Source organism: Hyperolius riggenbachi, chromosome 2 (genome assembly GCF_040937935.1).
Source record: "Hyperolius riggenbachi isolate aHypRig1 chromosome 2, aHypRig1.pri, whole genome shotgun sequence".
Classification (NCBI taxonomy): domain Eukaryota; kingdom Metazoa; phylum Chordata; class Amphibia; order Anura; family Hyperoliidae; genus Hyperolius; species Hyperolius riggenbachi.
The window spans coordinates 372,744,839-372,762,313 of NC_090647.1; the positions used below are offsets into that span (position 1 = coordinate 372,744,839).

General features: G+C 43.3%; 2 protein-coding genes across 3 annotated transcripts in view; one reads left to right on the forward strand and one right to left on the reverse strand.

Annotated features, from left to right (window-relative positions):
- ST7L (suppression of tumorigenicity 7 like) overlaps positions 1 to 17,475 on the forward strand; it is a 424,041-nt gene that overhangs the window by 357,749 nt on the left and 48,817 nt on the right. The window lies entirely within an intron of this gene.
- Positions 1 to 17,475, reverse strand: part of WNT2B (Wnt family member 2B) — a 194,619-nt gene that overhangs the window by 22,490 nt on the left and 154,654 nt on the right. For both annotated transcript variants that reach the window (XM_068269738.1, XM_068269739.1), the window contains exon 4: positions 13,735 to 13,999. In XM_068269738.1, the coding sequence (XP_068125839.1) occupies positions 13,735 to 13,999 (265 nt within the window). The remainder of the gene's footprint in view (positions 1 to 13,734; positions 14,000 to 17,475) is intronic.

A 17,475-nucleotide genomic window follows, 5' to 3' on the forward strand; every position in this document is an offset into this window, starting at 1 on the left:
ACCGAATTCCAGAATCAGTCCCCACAAGACTGGACCCATCAGAACCAGAACCTACAGAACCATGCCCATCAGTACTACAAGCCCCAGTGTGACACCCATCAGAACCATGATTTCCAGAAGAAAGCCCTCCGAAACTCCCTGAGCGATACCCACCGCCTTCCAGGAACCGTTCAAAAACGCCAAAGCCTTTGCAATGCCCACCGGGACTGTCTTTACCAACACAAAACCCACTGTTGAACCAGTCCAAGGCACCAGGACAAGTTTTCTCAGAGACCTCCCAGAACACCTTGAAGCTCCAAAGAGATCCCCATAGGTCAGAACGCCCCTTAGGCTCACATGGAGAACTATCAAGAACCCCTATGAAACCTAGGGCAATTCCCGAGTCAGGGCCACAAGGACAAACATCAAGATCAGGGCTTTCAGGGACCAGAACCATCTCTGGGCATGCAGGCAGACTGGCAACATCAGAACATGTTCCCACTAAGGAAGCATCAGAGCACGCTAACACCTTAGACACACTTGGGCATTCTGGCACACAAAGAACATCTGGGCACACTGGCACAAGAGAAACCTCTGGGCATGTCAAGGAACTGTGAGCCTCAGGGTCAGCCAAGACAGGACCAAAACCAGGACTGGCCCAAAAAAAATCATCATGACTAGACTACGCAACTACTGGACTTTTACACGAGAATGCAGGATCAGACTTAGATGTCGCTGATTCCAGCAAAGTCAGTAACAAATCAGATTCAGGGGCACTAACAAGACAGGACAAATCTTCTGATGTATGCACTGAACCAGATAGGGACTCCACAACTACCTCTGGACTGGACAGAGACTCATCTAATACACTGGATTGGAGCTCATGAGGCGCTGCAGAACAAGTCAGTATTGCAGCAGCCCCCACTGGACTAGGCAAAACTGAGGAATTCCCTGGACAGGAAGGGGACTCTGGAACCTCTGCCACAGCGGCCAGAGAACCAGAATCTTTCAGGATACAGGGCTGGGTTTCAGGAACACTCATCAGACCGGACTGAAATTCTGAGATTTCTATTATTTTGACCAGAGAATCAGAATTATCCATGTTACAGGGCAAGACTTCTGAAACATTCAGAGGACAGGGCTGGAGTTCCTCGGCTGTTACAACACTGGAGAGGGACTCAACAACATTGGTTAAATCAGACTGTGTACAGGGCAAGGTATCTAACACACTTGCTGACGAGGACAATATTTCAATGGCTTCTGCTTTGCTGGGCAGAAATTCATCAAGTTTTATTAGAGCAGACTGTAATTCCAAAACAGCTGCTAGACAAGTGAATATTACTGCAACACCAACTGAGGTAAGCAGTGCCTCAGACTCCTCTGCTAGAGGGTTTGAAGTATCCAAAGTACTGGGTGAAGCATAAGACTCTGCGACCACAGCTTCACTGGACAGGATCACTGAACAGTCCATATTGCAGGACAAAACCATGGAAGCACCTGCTGGACAGCATAATGATTCTGTGACCTGAGTTTCATTGGAGAGATCTACTGCACAATTCATGGTACAGGGCAATTTTACTGGAACATTTTCTGAACAAGGTAATAATTCTGCGATTTCAGGTTCACATAGCAGATGCTCTGAGCTATCACGATACAGGGCAAATTTACTGGAATATTTTCTGAACAAGGTAATAATTCTGCGATTTCAGGTTCACATAGCAGATGCTCTGAGCTATTCACGAAACTAGAGCGAGGTGTAGAAACAGGAAGATCAAGACACAATGTTTGCGCATCTGAATCACCATTCATTTGTAAAATTGGAAAATTCAGATGCTGGAGTTCTGAGGTTTCTAGACAGGATTGCTGGGACTCGGAAACTGATGTAGTGCATCTATTGGCATCTGCTGGATCAGACAGGAGTTGAACTTTATTAACACAGGTAATTTCTGCAGAAGTGTTTGCAGAGGCAGGCAAGATTTTTCTGGTGTCTGTTTCACTGAACAAAGAGTCATGAGTACTGGCTAGGCTGGACTCGGAAGTCAGCAGGACCTCTGGATTCTCTGCTGAGAAATTTGCGCAGGGCAAGGTTAAGAATGTATCAGTGGCTTCTGTTTTACTGGTAACTAACACTGAGTTATCCATGGTACAGGGTGGAATTGCAGGAACTTCAATTTCACACAAAAAGAGCTCCGAATCACCTGCTGAATCAGCCAAAGGTGCTGAAGCAGGCGGGTCAGAACTCCAAGTTTGCAGATATGATTGTAGCAGGGACATATATTGGGTTAATTAGCAGGTGATTGGCAGATTCCTTATTCCTAAGAATCTTCCTAAGAATCTCCAATACCTGTAGCAAGTGCTGAACTGTAGTGTATGCAAACTTTCCTTGCTTCACAAATAAGTTGATTTGTTCAATACTCTGTAATATCTCCTCATAATCATACTCAGATAATTCTTTTAAACAAAAATCTTTATTTTCCCTAGCCAGGGAGGAAAGTTCATTAGTAGTTTCATAAGTCCATTTAACTCCCCTGAAAGACAATTGCATTTCATTATCTGTTAATAGCAGAATCTCATTATAGGTCTCAGTCGCTAAGGATAACGACTCTGCAGATCGGACACGTTTCTTAGAACGTTTGCGTTTTGCCTTAGACCCTGCTGTGTTTGGTGATTTATTCAAGGCTGCAGGAAAATTATCAGTAACACTTTCTGCTTGCTGAACATTTTTGCAAGCAATTGAAGGAGAAGCTGATTGGCCTGCTGCCAGGAGTTCATTAAGAGGAAAAGGCAATGGATCTATGCGCAACCAGTTATGGATCACAAACGCTAGAAATTCCAGCGGTCTCTCTTTCAAATCGGAATGATTGAGAACATCAAATGCCCACTGGAATAATTCCCCTTTAAACAAAATATAACTTAGTTGGAGTGCCCAGGTTGAAACAGGAGTCGCTTGGAGATCGGGATTGGCCAGGAACCTGGCGCATTCAGAGAAAAACTCATTTTCTGTTTCAGAGTTAAGTTCTTCAAATTTCTTAAAGGAACAGGAACCATAATTAACAGTGTCATACTTTCTGGGAATCCCCCCCCCCACAATGGGGATTGGTAATGGGGTTTTCATAATGTAAGGCTTGGTGGTGTATTCTCCACAGTCAGCATGCAACGCATGAGCTGGCGTGGAGGAGGTACACACACTAGCACAAGGAAACAGGCTATCCCTAGTATAGTGGAGGGGAGGACTGACTCCAATAGGAGATTGTGGCGCACAGAGCCGGTGCAGATCTGACAGCCACAAACAATGCTTTCGTTATAACGTCTCAGCGCAAAGTAGCGCTGAGCGCATAAACCAGAACTGAGGAGATCAGGACAGGCAGACAGAATGAACGCTTGCTAGCTAGCGGCTACTTAGCGACAGCAAGCGTCCAAAACAAGACAGACTGGAATGAGGCAGCCAATGCGATTGCAGCGATGGCGTGCCTCACAAAGACAGGACAGGATAGTCAGGAAATAGCAGGTTCAAGATAGATGAACGTAACACAGACAAATATACAATAAGTATGTTTTCCTAGCGTATTACAATTACAGCTATCAATGAAACTATTTGTAACGTCTGACTAACATATGTATATATCGGCAATGAACCGATATATGACATAAGCAGGAACACTGACTAAGACTGGAGTAATACAGGGAACAGGACTCAGAAGGATTCGCTATCTCTTCGTAGAGATGAACGCAATCCACTAACGGTAACAGAACAGGATTCAGAAGGATTCGTTATCTCTTCGCAGAGATGAACGCAATCCACAAACAGTAACAGGACAGGATTCAGAAGGATTCGTTATCTCTTCGCAGAGATGAACGCAATCCACGAACAGGACCAGGAGCAGGATACTAGCTCAGCACGGGTGCTCACGATACGCGCAAACTACCAAAACGTGCTGGAAAGCTGACTAACTGCACACAGGATATAAACAGTTCGTGTACGTATACATCAGCGACACTGATGTATCAACGTAACACGAATACAAGGAAAATAATAAACGTGCTGGTATGCATATATATGGGCAATGAACCAATATATGATGCAAAACCAGCAAAGTATCTTTTAGAACAAGAAACACGATCGGGGGCTGAAGCGACAGCAAGACAGGCTTAAACTGAAGCTATGAAAACCCAAGGAAACCCTGCAGGAAGCAGATCTTTATACTGAGGTCATCCAATGGGAGCAGACATGCAGATTCCCACACAGGTGAATGATAATCAGTCACAAGCTGACAGCAGGGAAAGGCCGACAAAGCTATGCAGCTTGCATGAAAAGAGATCAGAACTACCTGAGCTGCAGCACTACTACTTCCAGCAATGCCTGCTGCAGCAGCGATCATTACAGTACCCCCGCCCTTAAAAGCGGATTCCAGATGCTTTTCAAAACTGAAATTCCCAACAAAACAGTCTGACTGATAATTCATGATGACCGGGACAGCCCGGCAAGACCGAATTCCAGAATCAGTCCCCACAAGACTGGACCCATCAGAACCAGAACCTACAGAACCATGCCCATCAGTACTACAAGCCCCAGTGTGACACCCATCAGAACCATGATTTCCAGAAGAAAGCCCTCCGAAACTCCCTGAGCGATACCCACCGCCTTCCAGGAACCGTTCAAAAACGCCAAAGCCTTTGCAATGCCCACCGGGACTGTCTTTACCAACACAAAACCCACTGTTGAACCAGTCCAAGGCACCAGGACAAGTTTTCTCAGAGACCTCCCAGAACACCTTGAAGCTCCAAAGAGATCCCCATAGGTCAGAACGCCCCTTAGGCTCACATGGAGAACTATCAAGAACCCCTATGAAACCTAGGGCAATTCCCGAGTCAGGGCCACAAGGACAAACATCAAGATCAGGGCTTTCAGGGACCAGAACCATCTCTGGGCATGCAGGCAGACTGGCAACATCAGAACATGTTCCCACTAAGGAAGCATCAGAGCACGCTAACACCTTAGACACACTTGGGCATTCTGGCACACAAAGAACATCTGGGCACACTGGCACAAGAGAAACCTCTGGGCATGTCAAGGAACTGTGAGCCTCAGGGTCAGCCAAGACAGGACCAAAACCAGGACTGGCCCCAAAAAAATCATCATGACTAGACTACGCAACTACTGGACTTTTACACGAGAATGCAGGATCAGACTTAGATGTCGCTGATTCCAGCAAAGTCAGTAACAAATCAGATTCAGGGGCACTAACAAGACAGGACAAATCTTCTGATGTATGCACTGAACCAGATAGGGACTCCACAACTACCTCTGGACTGGACAGAGACTCATCTAATACACTGGATTGGAGCTCATGAGGCGCTGCAGAACAAGTCAGTATTGCAGCAGCCCCCACTGGACTAGGCAAAACTGAGGAATTCCCTGGACAGGAAGGGGACTCTGGAACCTCTGCCACAGCGGCCAGAGAACCAGAATCTTTCAGGATACAGGGCTGGGTTTCAGGAACACTCATCAGACCGGACTGAAATTCTGAGATTTCTATTATTTTGACCAGAGAATCAGAATTATCCATGTTACAGGGCAAGACTTCTGAAACATTCAGAGGACAGGGCTGGAGTTCCTCGGCTGTTACAACACTGGAGAGGGACTCAACAACATTGGTTAAATCAGACTGTGTACAGGGCAAGGTATCTAACACACTTGCTGACGAGGACAATATTTCAATGGCTTCTGCTTTGCTGGGCAGAAATTCATCAAGTTTTATTAGAGCAGACTGTAATTCCAAAACAGCTGCTAGACAAGTGAATATTACTGCAACACCAACTGAGGTAAGCAGTGCCTCAGACTCCTCTGCTAGAGGGTTTGAAGTATCCAAAGTACTGGGTGAAGCATAAGACTCTGCGACCACAGCTTCACTGGACAGGATCACTGAACAGTCCATATTGCAGGACAAAACCATGGAAGCACCTGCTGGACAGCATAATGATTCTGTGACCTGAGTTTCATTGGAGAGATCTACTGCACAATTCATGGTACAGGGCAATTTTACTGGAACATTTTCTGAACAAGGTAATAATTCTGCGATTTCAGGTTCACATAGCAGATGCTCTGAGCTATCACGATACAGGGCAAATTTACTGGAATATTTTCTGAACAAGGTAATAATTCTGCGATTTCAGGTTCACATAGCAGATGCTCTGAGCTATTCACGAAACTAGAGCGAGGTGTAGAAACAGGAAGATCAAGACACAATGTTTGCGCATCTGAATCACCATTCATTTGTAAAATTGGAAAATTCAGATGCTGGAGTTCTGAGGTTTCTAGACAGGATTGCTGGGACTCGGAAACTGATGTAGTGCATCTATTGGCATCTGCTGGATCAGACAGGAGTTGAACTTTATTAACACAGGTAATTTCTGCAGAAGTGTTTGCAGAGGCAGGCAAGATTTTTCTGGTGTCTGTTTCACTGAACAAAGAGTCATGAGTACTGGCTAGGCTGGACTCGGAAGTCAGCAGGACCTCTGGATTCTCTGCTGAGAAATTTGCGCAGGGCAAGGTTAAGAATGTATCAGTGGCTTCTGTTTTACTGGTAACTAACACTGAGTTATCCATGGTACAGGGTGGAATTGCAGGAACTTCAATTTCACACAAAAAGAGCTCCGAATCACCTGCTGAATCAGCCAAAGGTGCTGAAGCAGGCGGGTCAGAACTCCAAGTTTGCAGATATGATTGTAGCAGGGACATATATTGGGTTAATTAGCAGGTGATTGGCAGATTCCTTATTCCTAAGAATCTTCCTAAGAATCTCCAATACCTGTAGCAAGTGCTGAACTGTAGTGTATGCAAACTTTCCTTGCTTCACAAATAAGTTGATTTGTTCAATACTCTGTAATATCTCCTCATAATCATACTCAGATAATTCTTTTAAACAAAAATCTTTATTTTCCCTAGCCAGGGAGGAAAGTTCATTAGTAGTTTCATAAGTCCATTTAACTCCCCTGAAAGACAATTGCATTTCATTATCTGTTAATAGCAGAATCTCATTATAGGTCTCAGTCGCTAAGGATAACGACTCTGCAGATCGGACACGTTTCTTAGAACGTTTGCGTTTTGCCTTAGACCCTGCTGTGTTTGGTGATTTATTCAAGGCTGCAGGAAAATTATCAGTAACACTTTCTGCTTGCTGAACATTTTTGCAAGCAATTGAAGGAGAAGCTGATTGGCCTGCTGCCAGGAGTTCATTAAGAGGAAAAGGCAATGGATCTATGCGCAACCAGTTATGGATCACAAACGCTAGAAATTCCAGCGGTCTCTCTTTCAAATCGGAATGATTGAGAACATCAAATGCCCACTGGAATAATTCCCCTTTAAACAAAATATAACTTAGTTGGAGTGCCCAGGTTGAAACAGGAGTCGCTTGGAGATCGGGATTGGCCAGGAACCTGGCGCATTCAGAGAAAAACTCATTTTCTGTTTCAGAGTTAAGTTCTTCAAATTTCTTAAAGGAACAGGAACCATAATTAACAGTGTCATACTTTCTGGGAATCCCCCCCCCCACAATGGGGATTGGTAATGGGGTTTTCATAATGTAAGGCTTGGTGGTGTATTCTCCACAGTCAGCATGCAACGCATGAGCTGGCGTGGAGGAGGTACACACACTAGCACAAGGAAACAGGCTATCCCTAGTATAGTGGAGGGGAGGACTGACTCCAATAGGAGATTGTGGCGCACAGAGCCGGTGCAGATCTGACAGCCACAAACAATGCTTTCGTTATAACGTCTCAGCGCAAAGTAGCGCTGAGCGCATAAACCAGAACTGAGGAGATCAGGACAGGCAGACAGAATGAACGCTTGCTAGCTAGCGGCTACTTAGCGACAGAAAGCGTCCAAAACAAGACAGACTGGAATGAGGCAGCCAATGCGATTGCAGCGATGGCGTGCCTCACAAAGACAGGACAGGATAGTCAGGAAATAGCAGGTTCAAGATAGATGAACGTAACACAGACAAATATACAATAAGTATGTTTTCCTAGCGTATTACAATTACAGCTATCAATGAAACTATTTGTAACGTCTGACTAACATATGTATATATCGGCAATGAACCGATATATGACATAAGCAGGAACACTGACTAAGACTGGAGTAATACAGGGAACAGGACTCAGAAGGATTCGCTATCTCTTCGTAGAGATGAACGCAATCCACTAACGGTAACAGAACAGGATTCAGAAGGATTCGTTATCTCTTCGCAGAGATGAACGCAATCCACAAACAGTAACAGGACAGGATTCAGAAGGATTCGTTATCTCTTCGCAGAGATGAACGCAATCCACGAACAGGACCAGGAGCAGGATACTAGCTCAGCACGGGTGCTCACGATACGCGCAAACTACCAAAACGTGCTGGAAAGCTGACTAACTGCACACAGGATATAAACAGTTCGTGTACGTATACATCAGCGACACTGATGTATCAACGTAACACGAATACAAGGAAAATAATAAACGTGCTGGTATGCATATATATGGGCAATGAACCAATATATGATGCAAAACCAGCAAAGTATCTTTTAGAACAAGAAACACGATCGGGGGCTGAAGCGACAGCAAGACAGGCTTAAACTGAAGCTATGAAAACCCAAGGAAACCCTGCAGGAAGCAGATCTTTATACTGAGGTCATCCAATGGGAGCAGACATGCAGATTCCCACACAGGTGAATGATAATCAGTCACAAGCTGACAGCAGGGAAAGGCCGACAAAGCTATGCAGCTTGCATGAAAAGAGATCAGAACTACCTGAGCTGCAGCACTACTACTTCCAGCAATGCCTGCTGCAGCAGCGATCATTACAGTTTCTGCAGCTAAAAGTCCTGTCTTAAATTTACTGTATTATCCACCATATAAGACGCACTTTTTCTCCCCCCAAAATGGGGAGAAAAAGTCCTTGCATCTTATATGTCAAAGGCAGGGAATCCCCAACTTACGAATGTCCGCCAATACGAGCCACCGGCACGTCAGGCATTCCCTTCCTATGTGCCTGCTCCCCCCCATGCCTCCCCCTTGTGTTTCCTGGCCCCCTGTGTTTGAATGTTTGAAGCTGCAGCTTTACTAATCCATGTGCCCACAGGGATTGCAGACCTCCATCTCCTCTGTACAGCTTCCTCTAGTTAATGACTTGTACTGATCACGTCATCAGTACAAGGCGCTCACTAGAGGGAGAAGGGCAATGGAGATGGAGGTCTGCAATTCCCACTGGCCCATAGAGCATGTACGCTGCTGTCACACACATGGGGTCAGCAGACACAAGGGGAGGGAGCAAAGGGACGTGGGGAGGATAATGTACAGAAGGGGACACAGGAGGACACATAATGGGGAAGACAGGAAGAAACATGAGGGATACAGGGGGACACATGGGGAGGCAGGAGGACACATGGTTGAGACATGGGGAATACAGGAGGGCACATTGGGGACACAGGAGGGCATATGGGGAGACAGGGATACAGGAGGACATATGAGGGATACATGGAGGACACATGGGGATACAGGAGGACACCTGGGGGACACAGGAGGACACCATTTGGGGGAGAACATGTACAAGGTGCTCCTGGAACATAGATGCACTAGATTTAGTATATATTATATATATATATATATATATATATATATATATATATATATATATATATATATATACAGGATCTTCTCAACAAATTAGCATATTGTGATAAAGTTCATTATTTTCTGTAATGTACTCATAAACATTAGACTTTCATATATTTTAGATTCAAATACACACAATTAAAGTAGTTCAAGCCTTTTAGTGTTTTAATATTGATGATTTGGGCATACAGCTCATGAAAACCCAAATTTCCTATCTCAAAAAATTAGCATATTTCGTCCGACCAATAAAAGAAAAGTGTTTTTAAAACAAAAAAAGTCAACCTTCAAATAATTATGTTCAGTTATGCACTCAATACTTGGTTGGGAATCCTTTTGCAGAAATGACTGCTTCAATGCGGCGTGGCATGGAGGCAATCAGCTTGTGGCACTGCTCAGGTGTTATGGAGGCCCAGGATGCTTCGATAGCGGCCTTAAGCTCATCCAGAGTGTTGGGTCTTGCGTCTCTCAACTTTCTCTTCCCAATATCCCACAGATTCTCTATGGGGTTCAGGTCAGGAGAGTTGGCAAGCCAATTGAGCACAGTAATACCATGGTCAGTAAACCATTTACCAGTGGTTTTGGCACTGTGAGCAGGTGCCAGGTCGTGCTGAAAAATGAAATCTTCATCTCCACAAAGCTTTTCAGCAGATGGAAGCATGAAGTGCTCCAAAATCTCCTGATAGCTAGTTGCATTGACCCGGCCCTTGATAAAACACAGTGGACCAACACCAGCAGCTGACATGGCACCCCAGATCATCACTGACTGTGGGTACTTGACACTGGACTTCAGGCATTTGGACATTTCCCTCTCCCCAGTCTTCCTTCAGACTCTGGCACCTTGATTTCCCAATGACATGTAAAAGTTGCTTTCATCTGAAAAAAAGTACTTTGGACCACTGAGCAACAGTCCAGTGCTGCTTCTCTGTAGCCCAGGTCAGGCGCTTCTGCCACTGTTTCTGGTTCAAAAGTGGGTTCATGCTTCCATCTGCTAAAAAGCTTTATGGAGATGAAGATTTCATTTTTCAGCACGACCTGGCACCTGCTCACAGTGCCAAAACCACTGGTAAATGGTTTACTGACCATGGTATTACTGTGCTCAATTGGCCTGCCAACTCTCCTGACCTGAACCCCATAGAGAATCTGTGGGATATTGGGAAGAGAAAGTTGAGAGACGCAAGACCCAACACTCTGGATGAGCTTAAGGCCGCTATCGAAGCATCCTGGGCCTCCATAACACCTGAGCAGTGCCACAGGCTGATTGCCTCCATGCCACGCCGCATTGAAGCAGTCATTTCTGCAAAAGGATTCCCGACCAAGTATTGAGTGCATAACTGAACATAATTATTTGAAGGCTGACTTTTTTTGTTTTAAAAACACTTTTCTTTTATTGGTCGGATGAAATATGCTAATTTTTTGAGATAGGAAATTTGGGTTTTCATGAGCTGTATGCCAAAATTATCAATGTTAAAACAATAAAAGGCTTGAACTTCTTCAGTTGTGTGTATTTGAATCTAAAATATATGAAAGTCTAATGTTTATGAGTACATTACAGAAAATAATGAACTTTATCACAATATGCTAATTTTTTGAGAAGATCCTGTATATATATATATATATATATATATATATATATATATATATATATAAAGCCACGTGGAGTTGCAGCACACAAGCTCTTCTTTTTATTGAGAGCAAAAAGCACACATATAAGCAAACAGTTTTGGTCGTCCCCGACCTTTATCAATGCCCAATGGCTGCGGACGACCGACGCTCTTTGCTTATATGTGTGCTTTTTGCTCTCAATAATAATAAGAGCTTGTGTGCTGCAACTCCACGTGGCTTTTTTTCTATATACTTAGGGGCTTGGGCACCCGCAGTTGTGTGCATACCTTACTTTCCAGCATGTGATAGTTGTTGACTCCTCCTGGACATATATATATATATATATATATATATATATATATATATATATATATATATATATATATATATATATATATATATATATATAGTTCCGCGGCGAACCGGGAACTTTTCCGGAAGTTTAGAAAATTTAGAATACACCTTTTGTAGGTATAATTAGGTGCCTTTTGATGTTGAAGGAGAATTTACTCACTAACATGTTTTGGTTCTTTGTAATTTCGCCATAGGAAATACTTAGACTTTTAAAGTGAACCTAAGTTAAAAAAAAAAAGACTTTAACTTACCTGGGGTTTCTACCAGCCCCCTGTAGCCACCCTGTGCCCCTGCCATCACTGAACGATCCTCCAGTTCCTCACAGCTCCCTAGTTTCGTTTTGATATGCAGCCCCGGTCCACACACCTCCTGTTCGCTCTCCTGGGCATGGGAGCGTTCTATGCATGCGCAGTATGAAAACATCTCTACTGCGCAGAACGCTCCCAGGAGCATGGTTGAGGACGCACGCAGCCATGGCCGTGCATGCACATTGGCCTGTCAGCTCGCAGTTGGCCAGCCGGAAGAGGATCACTGTGGAGGACTGGAGGAACACTTAGTGACAGCGCTGGCACTGGGTGGCCCCAGGTAAGTTAAAGTTTTTGCTGCAGTGCTTTGTGGACAAGAGTAGCGATCATCAATGGAACGAGGAGAGGTGAGATCATACTTACCCCACTATGTCTTTTAGCTGCCGAACTCTGTATGGGGGGTAGCGGCAAAGGGGGGATTGGACCACATCTATAGTTAGTGCAGGCGGTATACTCATGTAAGCATCAGACCTGGGCCATGGAGCAATGAAAGAAAGTTGTCTGATTTAATGTATCACATTTTCTTTTACCTCCAAATTCCTGAGATCTTATTCCCTTTGTGGGATACATTGGTACATTGGCAAAACAAGCCCAATCTATAAAGGGTTCATTTTGCAACTTCCAGAGCTTTAAAGTTCTTGCTGATGCTAGATACAACAGGACACTATTAGATGTCTTCTGGAGTCTGTGTCTCCATGGGTCACAGTTGATTTGGTGGCACATTAGCGGACCCTTAATAATATTAGGCAAGTACTGTAATTTAAATGTTTTATCTGACCAGTGTATTGTCCTAGGTCTGATCTGAAAGCAGACTGTATAGACTATAGGCCCATACACACGCCTGACTTATGTTGGCTGAGGCAACTGATAACGATTGTCTCAGCCGATAATCAGGCTTGTGTAAGGAAGCCCCCGACCCCCAACATGCGGGTGAACCCCCCTGATGAATCTGCTCTCCCCCAGCGATGCCAATCCCCTGGCGATCCCATTGTTTGCTCCAGTCCAGCACCCGCCGCGTGACAATCATGCATGATCATGATCATCGTCCCTCCGCAACCCCCCCTCCCCCCCGCACTTACCCGCTTAGCAACACACTGTGTTGTCAATTACACAGCTGACACTTGTGTGCAGCTTGGCCCAGCTATGTCGCCCAAGGGGATCAAGTCCTGATCCCCAAACGGGCGACATCCGTCGCAGGTGTGTATGCACCTTAAGACAGCAGTATAGGATGACTTAATCACTACTCCTCTCTCAACGTGTATATTTATACATAACACTTTACATACAAAGAGCTTGGGCAATGCTTGTCACGATCAAGCTGTGCATCTGCATGAAAACATATGGACCAAAAAATGGAAGCATTCTTTATCCCACCAATACACCCCTGTATTCAGAATTAGTCTGATAACCTGTCAAACTGCATTTCAAACTGAGAACAAGCTTTTGAATCCTGTGGCTTTGTCCATGTACTGCACACCCTGTATTCAAATGTCCTTATGTGCAACAGATTTGTATTTATGAAAATAATATTTAGCATGTTACAATGTTTCTGTTACAGTTGTCTGAGTAAAAGACTAATTTGAGGTAATGATAAAATGTACATAAAAGTAACCCAGTGAACATGAAAGTGGTATACAGTAGATCTGATGTCTGATGTATCAAAGAATTTTTTTAATGATTACTTTCAGCAGAAGAAACATTTGACTACTTTATTCTTTGGCTGTGAAAAGATCAAAGTGCTGTGTTTTGTATATGATTGCAGCAACATTTAGCTTTAGGGCATATACAGTTCTTCACAAAAATGCTTGTCTGTCTATGGAAGACAGATGATCTTTACCTGCAGACTTGTCCATCACACAATAGTCAGGAGAATTCTCAAAGTACACAAGGTCCTTCTTTGTGGGTTTTCTAAAATCTTGATTGGCCACTGTGAAGCTGGTGCCATCTTGATTCATGGTGACCTGGATTGCCCCATTGTATTTCCTTCTGAGATAGTCTCCTGTTTTTCGAAAATCTGACATGGCCTTCCAACAAGTCCTTAATGTGCATGACCCGCTGACCCCATGACATTTACATTCAAGCTTCATAAAACGTTTTACTGCCTAAGAGAAAGAGGGTGGGGATTAGTGTGTAACATCACCTAGACAAGCACATATTATCCATAACATTGTTTGTATTATTATGTATAAGAAGCCCCTCACTCTGCTGTTTGTTTAGTAAATGTATGTTTAATGAATGTAATTTATACATTCCAGTCACATTGTTTGGCTCCACTGATCTCTGTAAGACATAAGTCATAAAAAGAAATGAGCAGTATTGAAAAATAACATACAAAAACCCTGTGTTTTGCGCTAAAATAAATAATGGTCTCTTTCACGAGTTCTCTACATGATAAAGGATCCACCAGTACTCCGTACAGTTCTGGGTATATTACAAAAAAATCCAAACGTAAGCTCAATATTTAGGGGAAATATCTTATTTATTGGTTAATTAGCAATATATTAATCTTCATAAGACTACCCAGAGTAAATTGCTACTAGTCACAGTTATGGAGATGCTAAGCAGCTGCTACCAATGCAGCTACTAACAACTATAACATGCTAGAACAGCAGCAACTAGCATTGAATTTGTGTCATAATTAGCAGCACCTGCATTGAATTTGTAACAGCTGTATAACATTTTAGTTGCTGTGACTAGTACCAAACGAGCATGTCATGCAACATGACCCTCCAAAAATAGTTTAAATCTGCAAGCCACCCTCACTGGTAGCCAGGAGCTCACAGTGTAAGCATGGCAGCCATAAGTCCTTTATCCAACATCCAAAGTGAGAAGATACTGAATTTCAACCTTAGTAGCCTGAATAGGTTAAATGTTATTCATCTTGGCGCCACCTTTGGCTATGTACCTTGCACCAAGATGAATAAAATGTAACTTATTCAGGCTACTAAGGTTGAGATTTGGTATGTTTTTGTTTTGGATGCAATATGGCCCTAACATTGCACTAAAAAAAAAGGCACAAGATTTTGTGATAACCTCAGGGAAACCAGTTGTTAATTGCAGATAACAATTTTAAGAGAGTCAAAATCCAGACAAGAAGAGGAAGATGTCTGACATGGTTCAAATAAAACACACAGAAACCACAGGAGCTCTTAATGGTGTAATAATTTGCACCATCTGGTGTCAATAATCTTACAAAGAAAATTATTCACAAGGGTGGGTTGCAAAGGCTTCAATACATAAAGCATGAAAGCCTGTGATAATGCAGAAAACAGCTGATTTTACTGAACATTTAGTAAAATGTCAATTCACTAATGCTGTTACTGTATGACAAGCTGAAATTACTGAGCTTTGAGGTAAATAACCGACTTGTGCAGTAAATACCCCAACACATGTCAGTGAAATCATCCAAGCTTCATGTGTTTTATGTTTGAAAGTTTATCTAAACTCTGGTCCTTAATTAAAATATTAAGACTAATAGACAGATGAGAGGGACTAGTAGGAGATATGGAGATTTAAAGGGATGCAAGGGATGTCTCTTACTACTGTAATGCTGGCACTGCATAGAAATAGAAGAACATCACCGTATCAGAACAGAGACCTATTCCGTAGCTGGTTCTGTTTACCAAACAGGTCTTATTGAATTGAATCCATGTTTTTCAGTTACCGAACTTCTACGAGTACTGCACCTATTAAAATCTTTCTGAATTTGACAAGATGTCTAAAATACCGATTGCAGTATTTTACCAGTCTGATTTTTTTTTAATGAACAGAATAGAAGTGAATAGAAGTCATAACTAGCAACCACAGTTTTGAGCTGGTGAGGAAAACCGATCCAGAATAGAAAAAGACTGGGTCTCGACCTGGATTTTAGGCCGATTGGCCAATTTTATTATGCAGAAACCACAGTGCAAAAGTACAACGTTTCGACCTAGTGGTCTTTATCAAGTGCTTACAGGATACTTGTGCAATCACATATATAGACAATTAAAACACACCCATCAAAGGGCGGGCACATAACTTAAAGAGACAGGCCACATTAAATTAGAATCACAGGAAACATTTTAAATTGTATGCCTCGTTCATGCCATTTGGCACCAAAGTACCGAGGTCATGAATCCACCTACTCTCCCTGCGTAACAAGGAGATTTGGGGATCCACCCCCTCCTGTGAGAACACCTTTTCGAGCACACACCATCCCAAGTCTCCCACTGCATGCCCACATTTAGAAAAAGGATGACCCACAGGAGATTTAAATTTGTCCTTGGATTTCTCAATATCCTCCTTTTTATAGTTCCTGATATTACTCCTGTGTTCATTTATCCTCCTCCTTGCATCTCTAGTAGTCTGCACTACGTAACCCATGCCGCAGGGACACTTCAACAAGTAAACAATGTTTATCTAGTACAGGAAAAATTGCCCTTAATGTTAATCCTTGTACCCTTAGTCGTGTGTGTGACATAGTCACCACGAATAATTGAGGAACAATTTTGGCAGTTCATACATGGGAAAGTGCCCCTGCGGCGAGGGACACATGCGGCACCACCACTCCTCAAATCCTTTAGGTCAGCCCTCACTAACTGTTCCCTAACACTTTTCCCTTTCCTAAACACCATTTTAGGGCGAGCACGAAATACTCGTGAAAGTAATGGGTCCGTTTCCACCACTGACCAAGCCCCCAACAGGCATCGTCTAATATCTGCGGCATGATTGTCATACGTTAGTATGAACTGTACCCCCTCCTGGTAATCATTTTTTCTCTCTTTTCTAATCCTTAGTTGCTTTCTATCCATACTCGCTACATCAGCTGCTACTCTTTCCACCTCCTCCCGTTGGTAACCCCTTTCTACATATTCACCCACCATTCTCTTTGATTGTGCCACATATTTCTCATCACTGGATGTAATTCTGCGAGCTCTAATAAGTTGACTTTTTGGAAGTCTACTGATCAGAGCTGGGGGATAACAGCTACTAGCTAGTAGTGAATTGTTCCTGTCTGTACTCGTACGAAACAAACTGGTTTCAAAGCTGCCCCCCCTTGATCTCAACATCTACATCAAGGAAATGTAATTTAGTTGCATCATATTCCAGGGTGAAATGTAATGTATCATGGCAGAGGTTGAGGTCATGAAAAAAATCAAGCAAAAGGTGTTCGGGCACTGTCCAACAAAAAAAACAGGTCATCAATGTACCTGCAAAAGCCCCTACTATAATTTTTGAAAAGATCATTCTCAAGCATAAATTTGGCGTCAAACTCTGCCATGTATACATTTGCCAAGCTTGGCGCATATGGGGCCCCCATGGGCACTCCTTGTACCTGTAGGAAAAAATCCTGACCACATCGGAAATAGTTAGATTTCAATCAAAATTCCAGGAGGGTTATTGCAAACAGCATCCGATCCGTATTACCATTAACTTTCACTTCAAAAACATTTCTCACTGCTGCAACCACTTCATCGTGGGGAATATTAGTGTATAGACTAACTACATCTAGGCTGACCAGAAATGTCACATCATCCGCTGGCAGTTGTTCCAAAAACGAGAGAAAGTGTGTGGTATCTCTGAGACATCTGGGATTGGA